The sequence below is a fragment of the Sebastes fasciatus genome, chromosome 7 (genome assembly GCF_043250625.1).
Source record: "Sebastes fasciatus isolate fSebFas1 chromosome 7, fSebFas1.pri, whole genome shotgun sequence".
NCBI lineage: Eukaryota > Metazoa > Chordata > Actinopteri > Perciformes > Sebastidae > Sebastes > Sebastes fasciatus.
The window spans coordinates 20,399,918-20,422,567 of record NC_133801.1 but is presented as its reverse complement, the minus strand read 5'-3'; the positions used below and the strand labels follow the sequence as shown (position 1 = coordinate 20,422,567).

Here is a 22,650-nt window from a genome sequence, read left to right as displayed (position 1 = left end):
CCCGATTGCCAGTCCAGGCCGAATTACATGGTCAGTTTTATTGTCTAGACTTTTATTGTCTAGGACAAATGCTGGTTGTCTCCCTCTGGCCACAAAGAAACAAGAAACCAGAGACTGCTCCCATTGCTTCATGAAAACTCTGAGTGGACAGTAATTCATGTCTGCTTGAGAAGGAGGTTAAAAAATGCCTTTTTTGTCTGCTCTGCCCATTCATGTGTATTTCCTCCTCTGTGACAAAACTACATCTCACATTCAGTAGAAAAAACTCCTACATAAGAAAACAGTTGAACATGTTAAAAAACGCAAAACCGATCCAGCACATGCACCAATTCACGTACAAAGGCACGAGGTCGGCAGAAATATAAAAACAAACAGCCTTGAGGCTTCCCCCACTGGATTTGAAGAACTGCTTATGCAGAGGGATTATGAGACACATGACTGTGCTGGCTAACCCACAAGAGAAGGCAGAAAAACAAGACATGAAACACTCGTCTGCCTGTTGGGAGTAACAACCACCCTCGCTGAAAAAAGCCCACCTCTACCGGATGCCATCATAGCACTTGTCCAGAGTCATGCCGTGGTGCACCCTGCCGTGCCCTCAAACCACATTAACGGGCTTTTGAAGTGTTTTCATCACCGGAAGAAAAGGTTTAGGATGTAATTGTTTGGAACTAAATTTTGTTCACCCTCACGAACAGCAGCCTTCACATTACAAACAACTATTGGGTGGATCTACCAGGACTTCCTAACTGTTCTGCCAGTTTGTCCAGCTCCTGGCTGCACAAGGCAGCTCAGTGCTGCCTGACTAGTTTCTATTATTGTAGTATTGTATTATAGTACTGTATGTTGTATAGCCTTTTGGTATATAGTTATTTGTACCTCAGCGGTTTTGAACTTACACAGCATGTACACTTCCACACTCTTGTTAGTGTTACTCTTGAATCAGGAGGCAGCAATTTTGTCACAAGAAACTACAGCCAAGTTATCAGTCAATGCGCTTGATGTGAACAGCACACCACTGAGTCTCTAACTCCGTCAATACAAGTTAAGTGTTAATTCTCTGTGTTGGCTTTTGTATTGGAAGATTGCTCACGGTAACTACCTGGGGACTGGGCAAGGTTTAGTTTTGAGTAAATGCACATCTACACACAGTCAGCAACTTTTTTGTTTTGAAACATTAGTGACACGGGTGTTGCTTCAAAGGTTTTGAACTGGTAAGAGCAGAGTAGGTTACATAGTTGCGGTTTTATTTTTAGTTTCTTTGTTTAGAGACAAATAGAGTGGTGCAGGGATGACGTATTTTTGTAGGCCAACCTGGAAGTTAGAATTTCACCGGTTCCCTCGACAAAAAGCCAATGGTATTTTTCCATTAAGTTTTGGATTAAAGCAGAAAATAAGCTCTGTGGCAAACAAATGTTTATGATACTGACACGTTTTGTTCAGCAAGATAATCTTCACAAATGAACACCACTTTTATAATTTTTGAATAGCCAGAAGTAAAAGGCTAACGTTAGGCAATAAACAAACTACACAACGGTCGCATGAGCGTGAGTATACACAACGAGGCTGTAGCGGCGGACGAGTTGGCGTGATATATCGTAGAACAAAACGTTAAAATCTCTTAAGCCTGTGTTAATCACAGACCTTATTTCAGGCATCTAACTAAAAACCCATTGACTTCGAGACAAGGGAACCGAAAGTGCTAAAATGTTAACTCATTTCCGGGTATTAGGACTCATTCCTGCACCACTATCCAGCCAGGCGTTTTTATTCCATTTTGATTTACTCCATTGACTGACGTCAGACCTTTCTTATAAATATTGTAATGTAATAAGTCTAAATAAAGATTAGTATATGTCGAAGCTACAACTAATCATTAAGATTATCGATTAATTTGCAGATTATCTTCTTGATTCATTGTTTGATCGATTTGACTATACAATCTCAGAAAATGACAATTTTCTAAAGCCCAAGTTGATGTCTTCCAATTGCTTGTTTTTCTGACCACCAGTCAAAAACCCAGATAACATATGATATAAAAAATGTTGTTGAAGTTTTTGCCATCAAAAAGCAGCAGTCGGCAGCTTCATGACAGTAGTGTTTGCAGTGACAAGGACTGCAGTACAGGGGAAAAGGCCACATCAAATCTGAGTGAAAAAAGGGGTAAAAAGCAGGAGCTCAGCAGGCTGGGGTTGTGATGGCTTTCCACTCTGCCAAGGGATTTAAGAGGAGATTATGACGTTCCACTAGAGGTGGCAAACATCAATTCAAGTAGAAGCGGCCCTTCTCATTCACCACCTTTTCTGACATTGTTGCCAGCATTTCAGCACTTCCTCATTGGGTGAAATGAACATTTTCCTCTCCCAAAAGCAGATGTTACAACACAGCCAAAACTATAGGACTATATCTATAACTATAAGAAAAAAGGACAAAATACTAGAGAGACTACAACCAGTTGCCAGTTTGTTAGGTTATGCAGCTTTTTTTCTATCTTTATTCAAGAGTGTGGTCTTTCAATTTGAGAGCATGACTTATTGATTTCACATTCAGATTTTGTAATGCTTTCCCTCAAAGCCTGTCTTCACACTCAAATAGTCCCCGCTTGTGCTTGAATTAGCCCTGCTTCTGCTCAAATTGTATGCTTGCACTTGTATATTGTTGCTTGCACAGATTTCCTGCACTCCAGCTTCAGCCCTTCTCACACTGCGGCTGCTTCTATGTGCATGTGAAATGTCTGCTCTCAGATTTATCGGGTGTGAGGAAAGGATTTTATGGGAAAACATTACAAAATCTGAACGTGTAATCATTAAGTAATGTTCTCAAATTGAAAGACCACACTCTTTAATAAAGATAGGAAAAAGCTCCATAATAGGTACATCTAGCTAAAACTAATGCAGTCTAACACAACGGAACTGAAAAAAACCCAAACCTAACCGCATGAGGGTTATAATGTTCAGTTTGTGTTGAAACTGTTTGAGAGCTGTGTGTGGGTGTCTGTGTGATTGCGCTGATGTCTGTTCATCTGTGTTAAGCTGTATCTCACCTGTATTTGTTTGAGCACTTTGGGTATGGGTTTACAGTTGAGTTTCTGACAGGCTTGTTTGTAGGAAGAGAGGATCTCCTCCACCGTCACATTCTGAGCTGTAAAACAGAAAATGAAAGAGGTTAGGATTGCTTTTATTGCTTTGAGGAAACAACACACACACACACAAGAGAATCAGTCTGAGGGAAAAATTACACCAAGTATGTCCTGATGATATTTTTTTCCCTGTATCCTTTAATATTGTCTGATATCTGTTGATAATCTTTGTTTATCACATTTGTTTTTATTTCTATTTCTGCATAATAAAGCTTCAAAGAGTTCACTTACATGCATTAAAAATAGTAATCCAATTTAACTACGTGTGACGGTGTAAGTGCATGACAGTTTTCTTTTGACGGTTTCCTATAATATTCTGTATGATACGTCAGGAAGGTTTAGACAGCTTTTCTTCATCTCCAGCAACACTGAAGTTCAAACGCACCACAGTTTGTAATATGACCCTGAAATACATGCAACTTGTTTTTTAATCCAAAGTGGCTCTGCTCACATCGTTTACTGGCGCACGTTGTCATATCATTAGGTTAACTGATGCTTATTTATTTTGTATGCTATGCAGTTCACTCGCAGGTCACTCGCTTGTGACGCGGAGGTGCCTGTGCGAACAGTGCAACAAATTGCAATGGTGATGGTCTGACAACAAACAAAGCATCTGAACTGGATTGGGCTTCAGCTGGATCTGACCTGATGCCGACCCTGCATATCAGTCAGGACTGTCCCTACATGACTCTTGCAAAGTATCAACATAATGAAATCTATGACTGGGGCACACTTGGAAAACTGTCTATTTTTGGATCCGCTTGTCTGTCTAGGGAATGCTCTCTTGTCAGAGAGGATCAGAAATCATAACCCCCTTTAAGGGCTCCCCTACTTAAGTCAACAAAAAGGAGGTATTGTTCTTGGTGTGTGTGTGGGTCAGCCGCTGCTGCCCTCCCAGACTGTTGCGGCGGCTAACTCCAGTCACATGACTGGGCAACATTCAAACCCACTGTTCTGGCTGAGAGACTCTGCTGAGAGATGAAGTGAGACACTCGAGGAAAGAAAGACAGAAAAATGACAGAATCGAATGAAAAAGAAGGACAAAATAGAGCATGTATGCAGGAATACAGATCAGGACATAAAATTAGATTAATGCAAACAGGATGATAAGCATTCTACCAGACTTCTTTTAGATGGTGTATACAGACGGATAAATACATTCAGAGTAAGCGGTGCATGCTGATACAGACAGAAACTGTCCCTATACTTCTACTGTAACAGTACTGTACACATATTTATCTGCGCGTGAATCTGACTTTGTGCTGCAGTCAGCATTTTGATTTCTCTCGCCAAGGTGACAATTTGTCCGCTTCACCTTTCAGTCACCTCCACCTCGTCTCCCCTTTGTCTCCCACAGTGTCCCCCATCAGCTCACCGACCACCCATTTGTAGAAGGTATTACTAAAATGTACTTAATTAAACCTTTGTCTTTCTATACAAATAGTTTCAGCATGTAGATTTGGCTGGTTGAATCCATATGTTTATATGTTTGTACAAGTACGGGTCAGAATGAATAACCTGCTGGTGGGACAAAGAGGCAGTTCAAAAACCTGCATGAGCAGCCGCGCACGTCTGACCAACTGTGTTATTCACCGTCTCATTGAAACGTCAGACCATGGCTGAAAATACTACAGGAGACAACACTGCGGTGGGTCTGAAGTAATGGTGTGCGTGCGAGACTAAATTAAAGGGCGAGTCAGTGCCACATGAATACAATGAGAACGGCCACAGCACATCCTCCACTTAGTTTGAGACCCGCACCAAACAACCACTCAAATGGAAACCAGTTGAGTTTTGCAGCAGGAGCTGGTAGATATTGAATGTATGTATACACACAAAAACTCACTAAAGCTGGTAAAATGAAGATATGCTGACTGCTACGTTCAGTGACAAGATACATAAAACTCTGTGCAGGTTCAAGACTCAAACTCTCTGTACGCAGAAAAATGGAGATACGCATTCACTCTCTGCATAACATTTAACAAAGGAATGCATTCACATGGTTCTGTTTGATAACTTTTGATTAGGGCTGTCAATCGAATAAAATATTTAATCTTGATTAATCGCATGATTGTCCATGATTAATTGTGATTAATCGCAAATTAATCACACATTTTTATCTGTTCAAAATGTGACTTAAAAGGAGATTTGTCAAGTATTTAACACTCTTATCAACATGGGAGTGGACAAATATGCTTGCTTTATGCAAATGTATGCATATATTTTTTATTGGAAATCAATTAACAACACAAAACAATGACAAATATTGTCCAGAAACCCTCACAGGTACTGCATTTAGCATATACCATATGCTCAAATCATAATATGGCAAACTCAAGCCCAACAGGCAACAACAGCTGTCAGTGTGCTGACTTGACTATGACTTGCCCCAAACTGCATGTTATTATCATAAAGTGGGCATGTCTGTAAAGGGGAGACTCGTGTGTACCCATAGAACCCATTTTCATTCACATATCTTGAAGTCAGAGGTCAAGGGACACCTTTAAAAATGGCTATGACAGTTTTGCTTCGCCAAAATTTAGCATGAGTTTGGAGCGTTATTTAGCCTCCTTCCAGACAAGCTACTATGACATGGTTGGTAGTACCAGAAACCTAAGGAATCCATTGGTTGGTACCAATGGATTCCTTAGGTTTCTGGTTTTAAAACTGAGTCTGCTACAACTTCTGAAATATTGACTGCGTTAATGCTTTAAAGAAACGTGTTATTATCGTGTTAACTTTGACAGCCCTACTTTCAATTATTGCGAAATTGTGTGCACAAGCCTAATTTCTCCTCATACATTTAGCCATAAATGTTTGTAGATTTACCATTAATCAACTGTTTGCATATAAATACATCTGACTTCTGCCCAAATCTTTAGACATGTTAAAGAATGAAAAAGAAGAAGTGAAATTTCACTCAATGTGAGATTAAAGTGTTTGTTGGGTATATCTCCTTTAACTCTGCCTCCATGGTGTAAAGTAGTCCTTTAATTGAAAAAGCATGATAGCTTGCTGTGTTGGTTTCAAGATGAGGCTCATCTCCAACATTCATGCCAACTTCCAGGGTTTCGTTAGAAGCTAATGCAGTTAATCTCAATTTGTGCTTTATCTACAAAAAGTATCTGTGGATTTAACCTAAATGCCTATGCTGCCAGTGTGTGAGAGCGCAGTCTTGTACATTTGTACAGCAGTGTGTGCGTTTCAGTGAACACAGTGTCCTTGGAAAAGTGTTATTGTGCAGAGTCGCCGTGGAGCAAATGTGTGTGTGGGTAAACACTTCCTGTGGGAAGGGTAGGGGGGGCGGAGGTGGGGAGGGTCCCATGCTTACTACACAGTATTTTCACACGTAGCTCATTAATTAGAGAAAGAGACGGGGAGGTAAGCGAGACGGAGACTGAATTAAAAAAAGAACACGGTCTACAGTATATGGTCTAATTTATCACTACTGTGCTCAAAAGCAAAGAAAGCAGTGGCGGCTTAGATTGAACACCTCAGCAAAAAATAAACTATGGAGTATGTGAAAGAAGGAAATGGTGAAAAAGAGACAAAGAAAAAAACGGAAACTTGTATCAGAGAGCAAAATGCTTGACGTTAAACAGAAGATGTGAGCTTTAGACCCGCAGGATCATTAAGAGCTGAGCTACAGCTGTTGCCTGCATTTCTGCTTGCTTTGTCTTTGTTTTATTGCACTCCCTCCAGTGCTGCTGGTACATGTAAGGAGGAGGGAGTGGCGAGGAGGAGGTACGCATAAGGGGAAAGGAGGACCGCTCTCTGAAAACCAGGTTAAGAGGAAGTAGAGAGGTAAAGTCTGATTACAGCGACTGTGCAAAGAATCACTAAATACACCTCTTCCTTTGAGAGACATTTAACTACCAAGATAAGCCGATGTTCACTGAACACATCATCGACCCTTCGATAAACAAAACCTGCTCTTCATGTTTTACTGTAGAAAGAAGTCATTAAGAGAAGGGCAGCTGTGGGCACCTTGGATTGAGATTTCAGGCATACGGTTGCAAAACAGTAATATTCAAGGTGGAAACTTTCTATGGGAACTAAGGGGAAATAACAGGAATAAAATAAAAATATAGGGGTTATCTGCTCATGTCATTTAGAAACAGATAGAAACAAACCTTTAACCATATCATAACCTGACATAATCCATTAATTTGCCAAATAAATCCATTCATTTGTCAAACACATACAGCGTGAAATGTGCCATGTGGAGAGTTAGCTTAGTTAGCTAGCAAGTTAATTCATGGGGAAAAGTACTATGAAAAATTGAGCGGACAATGTGGACTGTGTTAGCAAAGATGCCAGCCAGCAAAAACTAGCAGAAGGTGTTAACAAGTTATAAACTGTGTACTTTACTTAAGGCTAATATCTGCTGGTTCCTTGAAATATCATACAAAATATAATCACTCCAGTATTATAATCAAACCTTACATGAAAGCATGTAGTCCTTTGGCTCAGACAGTGCAGTAGTGTGGGCTTCACATGCGGTGGGAGAATGCACTGTGCATGCAGATGGTTGTAATTTGACTGAATTCCTATTTAATGGGATGGTGGGAAATTATTGTGATGTAAGAGTGCGCTGCTGAATGCAGTGCATGGTTACGATTCAATTAAATCAGCATTCTTTTAACCAAAACATGCCATGAGACCTATTATTATGGTTGTATTATGAAAGAACTTGTCCATCTCTGCTCTGACTCAGTGAATCCGCTAAATGACACAAACAAGCAGCACGCCCCTTGTCCTCTTGTTATTGTTGTTGGCCACCGTCCACTGTGCAACAAAACTTGCTGCTTCCATCGCTGAGCTTGTGAGCGAAAAAAAGAAAAGAAAAGCAGGACGCTGCTACAACAGCATCTAGCTTGCTGACTCAGATCAACAGAGGGAAAGTAAGCACTGTGGACTTTATGGGTAAGAGTGATGATGAGCTTTAGCCTTTAGTAGAGCAGACATTTTGAACAATGGGATCAACAGTAGGCTGGAGTAAAGCAAGATAGTTCATGTCCAAATAATACTGTACTGAAATTATTCAAAAATGCTTTTAATGTGCTAACAAGCAAATTAAACTGATGAATATCGTACGACAACTCTCGATCTCTAAATTGTTCTCCTAATCTCTTCCCCTCATGATTTAAAAAGTGGAAAAAGAAAATCAATGCAGTACGTAGGTAAGTGGTCCCGTCATGACACCAGATCTGGAAATCAATTTGGCATAATTTAGTTTGATGTGGTACGTCCATTAAAAGTCTAGAGCATTATCAATATATCAAATATAGGAAACCAGATTCCTAAGTTCCTCATTAATCCGTGTCTGTTTCAACTCTAGCCAAACACACTGAGGCTCTGTTGCATCTGTGCTTCAGTAAACAGCCAGTTGGATTGGTATCTTGGGGCGAAGAAAAACTGCAGGCAACAAGGGAAGTATACCTGCCATACATTATAAATCACTTACTTTACCGGCAGAGCTGCAACAAGTACAGGCACATATGTTGAGAGAGAGCTGTACTTACAGTATGTCAAAGCTTTCTATAGAAAACGTTGTTTTTACAGTTAGGCATTGAATGTGAGGAGATGTTCAGTCACCTGAAGCCTGCTACTATATTTCCACACCTTAATTACACTGAATAAAGCACAAGGTGAGGTCAAGGTTTTCAGTGAAAATTGAACACGTAATTTTAATTCAACAAAGACAGGCAGGCACCAGAGCAGTAACTTCAAACAACAAGCCTGAGGTGAATATGAAAACATTTCTTAGAAACTAGGGCTGTCAAAGTTAACGCGATAATAACTGAAATGATTTTAGGTTAGGTTTTTAGGTTCTAGGGGGATGAGTTTTAAAGCTAGGATGAAATACTGACAGAGTGAAGATACTGGCATCTTATTACACTAGAAAACCTAAGGAATCCACTGGTATCAACCATGTCATACTAGCTTGTCAGGAAGGAGGCTGAATAACGCTACGAAGTTACGATAAATGTTGACGAGAAAAAACTGGCTTGGCCATTTTCAAAGGGGTCCCTTGACCTCTGACCTCAAGATATGTGAATGAAAACGGGTTCTATGGGTACCCACGAGTCTCCCCTTTACAGACATGCCCACTTTATGATAGTCACATGCAGTTTGAGGCAAGTCATAGTCAAGTCAGCACACTGACACACTGACAGCTGTTGTTGCCTGTTGGATATTGCATATTATGATTTGAGCATATGTTATATGCTAAATGCAGTACCTGTGAGGGTTTCTGGACAATATTTGTCATTGTTTTGTGTTAGTTGATTTCCAATAATAATTATATATACATAAATTTGCATAAAGCAAGAATATTTGTCCACTGCCATGTTGATAAGAGTGTTAAATACTTAATGTACATTTTGAACAGATAAAAAATGTGTGATTAATTTGCAATAAACTATGGACAACCATGCAATTAATCGTGATTAAATGTTATTTCATCAATTGGCAACCCTGTTAGAAACTACAGCATTTGTCACATTGTGATTGTGAAAAAGCAGCATGGGGAATTTGAGCTGCAATTTTGCAAAAAAAAAGCTACTAGTCATTGTATTAATTTATGTCACCACCAAACTGCTCCACATTTGAGCTGAGCGACAAGCTGTTTGGTCAAAACATACAGTCGGGCCTGAACTTCTAATAGACACAGGTCGCCTTTCCATTTCTGTGATTCTTTGTTTCCCAAATGATGTGAATTTGTCTCATGAAAACATATCTACCTGACGAGTGTAAAACAGAAGAAGTGTAATCAGCTGTGTACTAATTTAATAAAGTTGTTAATTTAAAATTACTTACAATTATACTACCTAGTTAAATGCTGCCAATTCATCAAACTAATGTAACATAGCGTGATTTATTTTTGATTTTCAATAAACGCTGCCAAACAAGCCTCTTGCTGTGTAAATATGACAACTCATCAAAAACGTTTTACCATTATTAAATGCAGCAGCTAAAAATACAAGACCTCTCTCCTTTGTTGCTGCACAACATCATAAAACTATTGCAGTCAAAACCTACCACCACCCACAAAAGCTCAGAATAGATCGACCCACAGAGTGCCCACAGTGGGCTTTAGCACTAAACTCAGTTTGTGCTCGTCTTGTTGGGACAGATGAGTGAACTGGTGAATGAAACTGTTACCATAACCATAAATGCAAATATATGAATAAGAATCAGAGCTTTTTATTTCTTGCTCCATTGTAAATGTTTGCATTTACCCTACCTTTGAATGTAAAGGTAGGGCACAAGTTGGGGCATTTTCCTAGTGTGTTTATAATGGTTTAACTACAAAAACAAAGGGAGGAAGTCAGAGGATTGGGAAGAGTTTTGAATTATTTTTACACAAATTCACACCTGGGCAGATTCTGCAAAAAGCAGCATGACCATCGGAGTGCTTGTTCTGGAAAGTTTCAGAGAAATTGGGCAACACGGACACCTCCCAAACTTCTGAAAAGAGCTTTCCACTGCTTTCAGGCCTTTTGAAAAACATCTAACGGATCATGTAGGGGGTGGGCCCTAACTATTTTCTTATGAAGTTTTTTGATGTTGAAGCCAAACCTTTAGGGCCTGTAAAAACACGGGATTATTATCTACCAAGGTGGTGAAGAAGAGCCGTCACCTCACCTACCTAGAAGCTGTTGTCACGTGCAAAAAATCATCCAATGCCAGCACTTGCTCCGCATTTGTACAACAAATGATTATTTTTTTTGCTTTTTACTGCTCTCACAGACATGTTGTAAATTGTTGAGAAGGCATTCGAGTGAAGTCTGACCCAATTTCTACAAGTCACAGTCTGTTTACCGTCTTCCTCAGGCTTGCCATCATCACTCACTCTTATTCCTTGTCTAGCTGACAAGAAACGGCGTGCAAACACACAGTCTACAGGTGATGCGCTTTCTTCCCTCACTCCAAACAACAAGGAGGATACAAGCAAAGACAAGTGTTTGCCTGTGTGCAGAGGAGGACGGACAGACTGAAGGACTTAGCACAAAGAGGATTTCCTTGATAATGTTGCACACTTGCATAATGTCTTGAATTATTTCCGTTTACACTAGACTGCACAATCTGGTTCCACTAGTTAAGAATCATACAGCATACTGTGTATGTGGTGAGCTTAAGAAAAGCTTTGGCAGTGACTGGGAATGTGGTGAAGACTGTACCAGCCTCAGTCAAGCTACTGCAGATAAACACCTGACCTGCTGTCTGCACACATCTGGAGCTGCGTGGACAGCAGGGGTTCATGTTCAGTTACATAACAACAAACTGAGAGAGAAAACTGTGGTCGGAAAGGTAGTCAGCCTGTTCACTGACCTAGTTTATTCTTGGACAAATTGTTATGTAGCAGCTAATACTACCCTACGACAACTGACGACCAATCCTCTGAAAGGATTAGCACACTGAGTGGAGGGAAAGCTAAACACTTAAATAATAGAAAGTGACCTTGGATTGATCATTTAGACAAGTTAAAATGTCTTTAATGAAAGGTTACAACAGAGTAACAAGTGTTGACAGGTTACATGCTTCAAGCGGAAATTATTCCCAGCCAGCAGTTCAGAAAAGGTGCTCCAATATAGAGGATTGGAAACAGAGCACTCAGCAACACATGGAGGCCACATGGTGTCCAATAATCCGCTGTGTTTCAGCTGACGGCCAATATCCTCAGCATTGGGTGTGATTTGTTGTCCTGTTGACTGAAACCATTTAATTGTGAGGGTCAGTCACTTATTTATTCGTTTGACATTCATTACTAGCTCAGTAGAGGGTCTTCTAGAGGGTTTCAAAAAGGTTTCATCAGCATAAGAATGGAGAAAATTCAAACTGTGTATTCCTTCAACTAAGAGTGCATTCATACTTTATTGGGTAAATTTGATAATGCATCTTTTTCTCTCTGTTTTGGCCTTCAGTCTACACTATAAGCCTGTGTTTTACACATCCAAAAATGGTACTTTTTGAACCGCGGATGAATCTGAAAACACGGGCTGGCTGTTTAAGCTCGGAAGGACTTTAGGAAAAGAATGACTTACACTCAGTTGCCAGTTTATAAGGTACACCTAGCTAGGCTTGCCGCTAGGGATGCACCAATACTGATACTAGATCGGATATCGGGTCGATAATGACTCAAATAGCTGGATCGGGTATTGGTGACAATGGGGCTGATCTATTAAATTCAGTTCTATGTTTATATACAATAAACGATAAATAAATAAGTTTTTACCAATTTGTTGCTGCATTAAAAAGGTTTACACTTGAATTGTAATTCCTGTTAATTTTGAAGATTACATTTACCAAGTTGCTGGTGTGCGATTTATTATTTTAATAATAATTCTGTTTTACAAAGTTAGGAAAGCAATGTTTAAGTCAAGCCTGATGTTGCCTTACACATAAAAGAATGATCCCCGTCACTTCCACACAGTGAGGGGCATACAGCTTATTAATTAAACACCGGTATCGGATCGGTACTCGGTATCAGCTGATACCCAAAGCCCAGGTATTACTATCGGGACTGAAAAAGTCAGATCGGTGAATCCCTACTTGCCGCGGTAGTCGGTGTTACTAGTGTTACACGGTGTTCAGGCATACACCGATTACATTGCATGTCCATCGCCCCCACCTAAGTGTCCGTACAGAGGCTCAGCACAGAGTAGCAGGAGTCAGATCTCACACACACAAAATAGAGTTGACAAGATGGTGGTGGAGGATTTGGTGTCAAAGCACAAAGCAAGAGAACCTATTTGGCAATTTTCGAATTCAAACCTAATGCTTTAAGGGAATCATAACGTTAATGAGGCAATCGCCGTGCAAAGGACGGAGCGTTCACAGCCGGTGTGTGCAGCGCAGCGGCGCCAGGTGGAAAAACTGAAGAAACACCTACTCTATCAGTATAACGCAATACAATTCAACAGCACCACAAAATACAGTTAGGCTGTATTTAAACTTTGTACAGGTAATCACAGAGAGAAGGAAAAGGCAGCACGGAGGATAAAGAAGAACTGTTTCGGTGTGGATGGACATCTACCTGAAAACTCACACGTAAAAGTAATTTTGTAATTTAGCTGGCACAGTATGGATGTAACCTTAAGTGGAAATATGTATATAGCTTAAATTTTGGGTTAGACAACAATGTATGAAATAACATGCCAAGCCTTTGGGCAAACTTCCAGAGATAGATGTGAGTATGTTGTGGGTGGAACAGCGAAGTGTTGCCAGTTCCTACTTAACATGCAAGTGCCAGCGTTCAAAATAGTCCCCCTCTGCCAGTCTCCAGCCCCTTTCCCTGCCATTTCACACGACTGTGCTGTGGATGGTGACAGCAGCGTCATTCACACATGACAGTTGGCTGCCTGGTTGGTCAGAGGTGGGGCAGAAGGCAGGGTAAGTGGCGCTGCTGCAGTGTGCCTCTACCAGTCTGGATGACAAGACGGCAGCAAACACAAAGTGAGAAAAGTTCAACTTTTAGAAGGGAGCTGCCTTCTGCATAAAACAGATGAGCCCAAAGGTTTAAACTACCACCTAAACCCACTTACTTAACCTAAATCATACTGTATCAGCACAGGTCTACATGAGAGCAGTTGGTCAAAAGGTAAACAAAGTAATACATGGGATGGCTTCTAATAATGTGGCTCAAGAAACATCCAGACACTGCTGGAGTATAATTATGCAAAAACTCTGGAATCAATTCCAAGTAGCTGCGTGCAGATCAATAATAAACAGACAGCACTCGCATTAGACTGAATCTGAAAAATTACAACACCAGGCTTCACACACATCCCACACAATACCAGTCCTCAAATTTCACATCCCTATACTCAGACAACATAGACCTCCAGTATTTTAGGTCTGTTTGCACAATACTGCAGACAGCTGAACAGTAAATAATATCACAACATGTCTATGTTGACTTCATGCCTTTAGCAATGTAAGACATAACTCCGCATCAACAGCAGCCTCTCTCATGTTATGATGAACTATGATGACGGTTAAAAAAACAAAACAGAGCAGCCATTTTAAACCATCTCCCACATGAAACCAGGCCTGCGTCTGAGAGAGAGAAAGCTGCCAGACCAGATGGAGAGTGACATTATGAGCAAACAACAGTTGTATGCTCCATTTTTAAATGAGGGGGCATTTTGTAGGCAATGTGAAGGTAATATTTGTCACTTCCAGCCTCCTCAGGAGTGATAAGACAGCAAGGAATTCCTGTTTGACGAGGGAAGAAAGTCTTACGCAGACATTTGGACAGGATGAGAAATCCTCAGTAGACGCCAGCCAAATGCTGATAGACGTCACTGAGACTGGTATGTTCCATGTCTATTCTACCATTTACTATTAATCTCCAGCTTTGTCGGTAAAAAGTTATCATGGTTTAGGGCTACAGTGCAGACAGACGCAAGGTTAAAGGGCAGGGTTAATCACAAAACACACACCCAACAGACGCACACATTTCAACACACTGCATAATAAATGAATGTACCCACTAGAGCTATTCCACAGGGCTGATATTATCAGCAGCTATTATTATGTCACAGACATATCAGCATTAGTGTCCATTGTTGGTTAGGAAAGACAAATATCCCAACACAGAAAAACTATTTAGAAACAGTCTCAACATTACATAGTTTATCTAGCAGACACCAATGTTTGTCACCAATGTCACAACAATTTGCAAGGCCTGACTAGCTATTTGACAGCTGAGCAGATGCTGGTCCCCAGTCTGCTGATAGGTAGGGACGTACCAATCAAGTTTTACCTAATACCAAATTCTGATAAAGATATTTATACTGCCATAGATTATACAGCTACACTAAAAGCTCTGTAGAGATGCACCGATTGCAATTTTCTTGGCTGATTACAATCTCTTAAAAGTCTGACCTGACGATTCCGATTTTCTTTCTAAGAACTATAACTGATAGCAAACAAAAAACATTTTTGTAACTTTTCTTTCATGAAAAATTGAAATTCAATTGTATGTTCATAAAAAAACATTATTAAATAACTTAAATTTTCTCCAAAACTGTACCAAGTTTCAGGACCTGCTCTCATTCTCACTCAAACAAATCTCAAAGTTGTTTTAAGGTTGTTCTTACGGCTTACTTTGGACTAACAGGGGTAACAAATTGCGAGCTTGATGTCTTCTTCACTGAAGAACTTCCACACCGATGGCATGATGTGTGTGTTTGGCTGTGACGTTACCGTCTTTGCCACTGTGTGTGCAACGTAAAACCATCATGCGACACGTGTGTAAATTTGACCGGCAAAAATTATTTGAGACTGATCATGCCCGATCAGCTTCGACCGGTGATCAGTGCATCTCTATAGCTCTGCAACTAAACATTCCTACAATGATTTTCATTTATTTCTAAAAACTTGCAAGCTTTTTTCTATTTCCGCACATTCTTTGCCTCAGTGATAGTGTGAACTTTATTTCCTCTCATGTTTTTATTGCAAATTGGGTGTTAATAACACCTATACGACAGCTGGCATTATCAGCAGACATTTGACAATGTTAACTCGGCTGATTTAACACTCAAATATTTGCAGCCATGTTACTCCCAATAGGATGAAAAGGTGCGTCACAGAGGATATACAACACTCAACACTCACGTTCCATTTATCGATGACTTCAAAAAGGTTTTTAAGCCTTTTCCTCTATTGGCTTCGGCCCAGAAAATGGTCTGCCTCTAGCGCGAACTGAACTAACTTCTAGGTTTTCAAAGCCTTTGTCCATTCTGTACAGTGAAAGCTCTGCTATCAGTGTGTAACTTGGTCTACAGCCACAACACATAACATTTCATGGGTCACGGAGCCTCTAATAACCTGTTGCCAAGTGGGCCTTGGGTCTGATGACATGAGACGGAGCTGCACGTAGGCCAAAGAGTTTGGCCGCTTGCAGGATAAACAGTCATTAATGTGAAGGAATTGTCTGGATTGCAAGTAGTAGACTTTAACTTACTTGTACACAAAGCTGTAATACAATAACGTTATAGTACTCTAGCATGCTCTATCATTTTATATAGTTACTGTGAAAAACTATCTTGCATCATGACTTAACAAAAACACTCCCTATGCATTAAAGAGTGTTTGCATGGACTGATAAGTCTGATAAAATAAATGACTTAGCACATGCTTCCAGTATGATCCAGTGCTTTTGTAATCACATGCTTTGCTGATATGGGCCCGAGCTGCACCAAGACTGAATTGGCCAACCAGGAAGGAGAAGTGAAGGGAGCAGGGGAAGCAACACAGCATGTTGGGAAGTTCAGGAATCTCAGGATATGATGTAGTATTTGCCCAGGCCTGGAGGGAAAGAACAGGCGTCCCTCAAGTCTCGACAGGGAGAGGGGAAAGAAAGAAAAAAAAGAGCTCTAGGAAAGATATTATCAGAACAAAATGACATTGACATAGCTTACAAAATTAAACTCGAGTACAATACGACTCTTTTTTTTTGGTGTAAATTCTAGCCTCACACATTGTATGCTAGCCGATGCCACAAAACTGGATGTCAATTCTGGGAAAACGAAAGTGCCAAGGAAGAGATGGAAAATGACACCCCATCTGGCTACTATTGTTCCCCTGACTCTGTTCCCTCCTGAACCCCAGGTGTTTATTTTGAATGGCAGCTTTCTAACCCCTGCTCAGAGGCTCATTTCGTGACTCCTATTAAACCAGATATATGTTGCTTTGTGAACATTCAATACCCATCCAACACATTCTTCCCTCTGCTCTTACAGCAGTAACACATACTGTGCATGGATGAAGCTCCAGGCTCGGTGAGCTCAGGCTCGCTTCACTGTTATGTTTCTGACGGATGACATAAGACAGGGACCCGGAGAACCTGACAATAGATCCGCAGATAAAGGGTCTGGATGGATTATGGAGCTATTGTGGCACAGTGCTCCTAACAAAGCATGAAGGGCCTTGGAGAGGAGGTACAGATACATTTAATTTCCTTGACTTTGCCTCAGAAACACAGACACACGCGCATACACATTCAGATAGCCTGTCCCACGTGCAAGCATGTCCTAAAGATAGATGGCAGAAGCAGGACAAAGGAAACGTCAAAGGTTCAGGGAGTTCAGCGTTGACACACTAGTAGAGTAATTTAGCAATTTTTGAAAACATGTCACAAGAAGCTATCTCCAAATTTAACATGACAAATAGTATATTATATAGTAATCAGGCTTTGTTAGTCGCAAAAAGTTAAGATGTTATCAAATTATCTAAAGTGCTTATCTAAAGTATGATATGGTTGGTACCAATGACTTCCTTAGGTTTTCTAGTTTCTTATGATGTCAGTATCTTCACTCTAGCTTTAAAACTGAGCCTGCTAAAACCTAAAGCAAGTTGCGTTACTGTGTTATGCGTTAAAGAAATTAGTGGCATTAAAACAAATTTGCATTAACTTTGACAGCCCTATTAAAAACAATTAAAAAGTAAAACAATGCAAGAATAATGACGACTATGGACAGTATGAAATACAAATTGAAGATAAATATATGAACAAATACAAATGCAGACTGCGCATAAGCCTAATATAGCCAGTAACTTTTGGACTGAAATAAACTATAATTCTTTGAGATTTTGGGATTCAAATGATTGTATTCATCTGATCCCTTGGACTTAAAATTGTCCTAATAAATGCACCACAGTGTTATATCTTTGCCTACATTAACACCAGAACACTGTATCATGCGATTGACTTCACTGCCATCAACTGTCTGTCTACCTCTACATCAACGCCACAATCAGTTGGACCTTTGAAACTTAAATAAACTACATGATAAATGTGCTGTAATAAATAATCTGAGCCACAGATCAGTACAGCCATTTAGATACTTGACAGTTCGCAGCGCCAAATGTTTCATAAGGTCCCAGAAATCTTGGCTAACTGGGTTGGACTTTGCCCCCGTGGAGTTGGGCTAAAGATACAGTATTACATGTCCAATTTACCATCAGACTGGCTGCCTGGCATGCGCACTGTGAATTAATACAGAAACATTTAAAAAAGCAACAGGGTTGCAAGCAGTGAGGGAGATGGATGCAACAAACATGTAAATTACTTTGAGTGGGTAGAAGAGATTAAAGTAACATGCAGCTTAAAGTGGCAGTAGGCAGTATATTTTTGGTATCATTGGGCAAAAATTCCATAATAACCTTTAAGCATATTGTAATTCAAGTGTTCTGAGAGAAAACTAAACTTTTGCACCTCATCATGGCTCTGTTTTCAGGCTTTAGAAAGTCTAACCTGTGACAGGAGACTTTGACCAATCACAGGTCATTTTATTGAGGGAGCGTTCCTATTGGCTGTGCTCCGGTCATGGGACCGGAACTTGGCGTTCCTTCAAGAGATTTCACAATAGCTGCCGTGTCACAAACGTTCTCATTTTACAGCTAAACCGTACCCTACAAGATGATTCTGAAAACATTTGAGGCGAGAAATAAGCATTAACGTAACATAATATTGATTCATATTTGATCAGCGCTGCCTAGTTTGACCGTTTGGTCCGAGTTCGCAAGTGATTGACAGCCGGCTCTCATAGACAGCAGATGGACAGCAGAACTCAGATCAGCTCTGACTACTTGTTGTTCTCCGGTATGTGAAATCTTGCAGATGCCGTTAGGAGCACTGGAGGACACAGAGGCAAAGGATTTTTTCCAGGTTACCTGTTTCATGTACTACTATCAGGATATAGCGACCGTTTTATAAAAATAACTTTTTTTAAATCATACTTGCTCCAATCTCGCCTACTTCAGCTTTAATGTGTGAGGATAAATGGGTGAAAACACAAGTGTCTTTCTGAGTAGCCGTCTGATCAATTGCAAGGGTGTTAATAGAATAATTTATATTCAGTTGAACATGAGGTAGTATTGTTCATGCATATTAACCTTGATGCTTTTTTGCTTCTTTCTACTCCCACTCCCCCTCCCCCATCTGGACATCTCGCATCACTGACCCTTGCCTTGGCCTGGCCTACATTTTTGGTTTTATACATCACGAAAAAAACAGGACTCTCTCTGGTTTACCCTTAAAACCACACAGGTCACGAAGACACCGTAAGGCCTGCGTTATGTAGTCTTGTACAAATAAACAGATTTGGCATCTTCTCAGACTGCAATCAACTGCGTAACTATGTCGACTGCCGTCACAGTACTGTGAGCAAACACCAGTTGTCACATTATGACTGCAGGTCCGTTTGTTAAATGATGCCCATTGTCCACACCAGATGAAGGAGCGTGTGAGTCATGGTCAGATCATATGTGACTCGCCAGTTGATCCAAAAAAAGAAATATACATGAAACAACTGTGTACTAAAGCAGTACATCTCATAAGAGGAACAAGACTGCAAAAATGTAAAGAAAAATAGAATCAGTTTGCCGTCATACAGGAGTAAAGAAACAAGAAATTATTCACATTTTAGAAGCTGGAATCAGAGAATTTAAACCTTAAGATTTTTTTTCTTAAAATAATTACTCAAATTGTTGATAATCAAGATAGTTGGCAATTAATGTAATAGTTGACAACTAATTGATTAACTGATTAATTGTTGCAGCTCTTGTTCTTTATATGAACACAGTAAAGGGCCAAGGCAGTTCCATATCCTGCATGAGCTTCCTTTTGACATGTTTCCACTGAACAAACAGGAACCGACAGTGGTAAAATGGCACACCTCAAGGAGTGGTGGGATCCACGCACAATGTGGCATACAGCACAGGCCTGGGCCTATATTTAGATACAGGTGTGCTTTGGCTGTTGGGGAAAAACAGGCAAAGCCTTTATGTTATTTATTTGACTATTTAAAGTAAGAGTTGAACTTCTGTTTGAAAAAGGGGCGGGGGCACAGGTGCTGACTAAGAACTAAATACACTGGAGTGTGATGCAAGAGATGAGAGCTTACACAAAAGAACATTCCTTAAAAAAAGACGGCCCATCGACACACCTCTCATGCATCAGTGTCAACATATCACGTTTTTTCCGACTACACAGAATATGGACCATGACAGGGCACTTTTTAAACCCAATGTGAATAGAGTGAACAGCTTTTTAGATATGGAGCTGGAGAAAAATGCTGTTAAACGTCTTATGAGAATGAATCCTTGCAAACCATGTTGAACTGTCATGTTCATACAATAGTCAAGGAGTATAAATAGAAAGTCATTCACACAAACAGGCGTGCAGAAACAAACACACAAGATTACCATGTCTCCAGGGGTCCTTGGGCTCCACTGCTCCAGAGATAATATCCTCATCTGAGGGAAACGTCACCTTTTTGCCACTTGGTTTTTGTTTATCGTCGCCCTCCTCGACCGAAGGGTATAGTCCAGCCTGGTCTGTGGCAGGAGCTTCTGTGCTGCTGGTCTGGCTTGCATCTGATGGGTTCTCTGCAGTGCTGCAAGCTGGGACATCCTGAGACGTGGACTCTGACTCTAAAGTATTGTCTGAGAGTGGTCTGACATTTGTCGCCTCAGCCTCCAACACCCCACTCTCATCAAGACTCAGATCCACACCTATGTCCATGTCCCCACCATCATCCTCTTCTTCCACAACAAACGTTGCAGGATCAGTGTCCTTATCCTCCTTCATTTTCTCCACCCCAATATCGTCCTTGTGCTGCTCATCATTAGAAAAGATCAAGTCAGTGGGATTCACTACCGAAGGGGTGTCTTGAGCAGTGCTCTTTCTATTTCCATTCACCTCATCAATTTCCAGTGTGTCTTGTGCCTGGTGGTTGTCCTCCTCAGCTGCCTGGAGGTTGTCAGTGAGCTGAGGCATCAGGTAGGTTTCAGAGGCCTCTGTGGGAACAATGTTTTGTTTCTCTGTGTTACTGTCCGTCATCAGTTCAGAGATCCGGGGGGTGACCCCCTCTGTGTTGTTGGTAGTGTTGTGATCATCATCCACACTGCTGGTTTTTGTCTTGACATTGCACAAATCTAGACACTGCTCTTCGATATTCATGTTTTCATTTCCAGTGAAACTCAAGTCTTTTAACTGTGCGAGACAGCCTATAGATGTTGGGTTAAACAGTAACTAGGAACCAACTGACATGGATAAGCCTGTCTCTGGCCTTTTGTCTCACAACAATATACGTAAATGTGCACCTATCCTGGTCCTTTATTGTGACGAAATGATATTCAAGTGCAATCCGAAAATTATATTTTACTGATTTGAATGGTAGTCACAGATGCACCTATCCTGGTCCTTTATTGACCAAATTATAAACAAGTGCAATCAGAAAATTATACCTATATATACCTAGATGTTGGGTTAAACAGTAACTAGGAACCAACTGACATGGATAAGCCTGTCTCTGGCCTTTTGTCTCACAACAATATATGTAAATGTGCACTTATCCTGGTCCTTTATTTACCAAATTATAATCAAGTGCAATCAGAAAAATGATACCTATATATACCTTTAAGTTTGTTTTACTGATTTGAATGGTTTTCACAAATCACAGATGACTTTGGTGCATCCTTAAAATAAAATAAAAAAAGCAATTTTACACACAAATATCAAGAAATTTGTGATGCCTCTGTGAAATAGATAACTGTTTCAGTAATTATTTATATGCCAACTTTGTTCACCTATCAAGCCAGACAGGCAACCACCACTTAATAATGTCTGTGTCCTATTAATCCAAGTGTGAACTGACTAAAATGCTCCCCTGGTTCTTCAGCACATTGCCAGCAGCCAAGGTATTAAAGAGGACCAGGACAGACCAGCAGAAATGAACAAAGTCACTCCTCCATTACTAGGACTAAGCTAGCAGAGAGCTGACACCAAACCGATTCATTTGCATGAGCTGAATGTGAGCTATCTTGCTAAAGTTGTTGCCCAACAACAACGACGTCCAGGCCGGTGTACGGTCGCATGCCCGCTTCTTTACGTTTCTCCCCGACAAAGTCCATTCTTCTGCGTCAAGAAGACAGATATGTGTCCGGCTGTGGCTGTTGTCTCTCAGCCTGTGTTGTCGTGCTGCTCGGCTCCTCGCATCAAACCTCTCAGGCAGCAGACAGAGAAAAAACAGGCGTCACACTCCGAGCGATGAGCATGTTTATGTGGCTAATGTTAGCTCTGGCTTTAGAGGAGACCCAGCCGAAGATACTACACCTGTCTGTGCTAGTTAGTATTATGATATTATAAAGATGTTCCCGGGTTTTCGTTGAGTAGTCTCTGTATCCAGGAGGAGAAGTACGTTCAACCTGTTTTTTTGTCTACCGTTCGCTAGCTTGTTGAAGTCCAACAACTGTTTGTTGTTCATACGTCTTACGTCAGCACGTCGTTACGCACACGGGGGGGGACGTTCAACAGACGTCAGTGTTACAGAAAGGCTGCAAAACATGCACACAAACATGAAAAGGGTTGTATTTTAAAGGGGGTTAGAGCAGAGGTTTGGAGATTTTACTATCAAAAGAGACATTTCAGGCAAAAAATAAGTAAAAAAAAAAATCTGTCTGGAGCCGCAAAACATTTGAGCATTTTGATGAAG

At 40.6% G+C, this 22,650-nt stretch overlaps 1 protein-coding gene across 1 annotated transcript in view; it reads right to left on the bottom strand.

Moving 5' to 3' along the window:
- Positions 1 to 22,434, bottom strand: part of ppp1r37 (protein phosphatase 1, regulatory subunit 37) — a 47,047-nt gene extending 24,613 nt beyond the window's left edge. Inside the window, exons 1-2 of the mRNA XM_074642122.1 lie at positions 20,360 to 22,434; positions 3,044 to 3,141 (exon numbers count right to left, since the gene is read on the bottom strand). Coding sequence (XP_074498223.1) covers positions 3,044 to 3,141; positions 20,360 to 21,116 — 855 coding nt within the window. The 5' untranslated portion in view covers positions 21,117 to 22,434. The remainder of the gene's footprint in view (positions 1 to 3,043; positions 3,142 to 20,359) is intronic.
- Between the last annotated feature and the right edge of the window lie 216 nt (positions 22,435 to 22,650).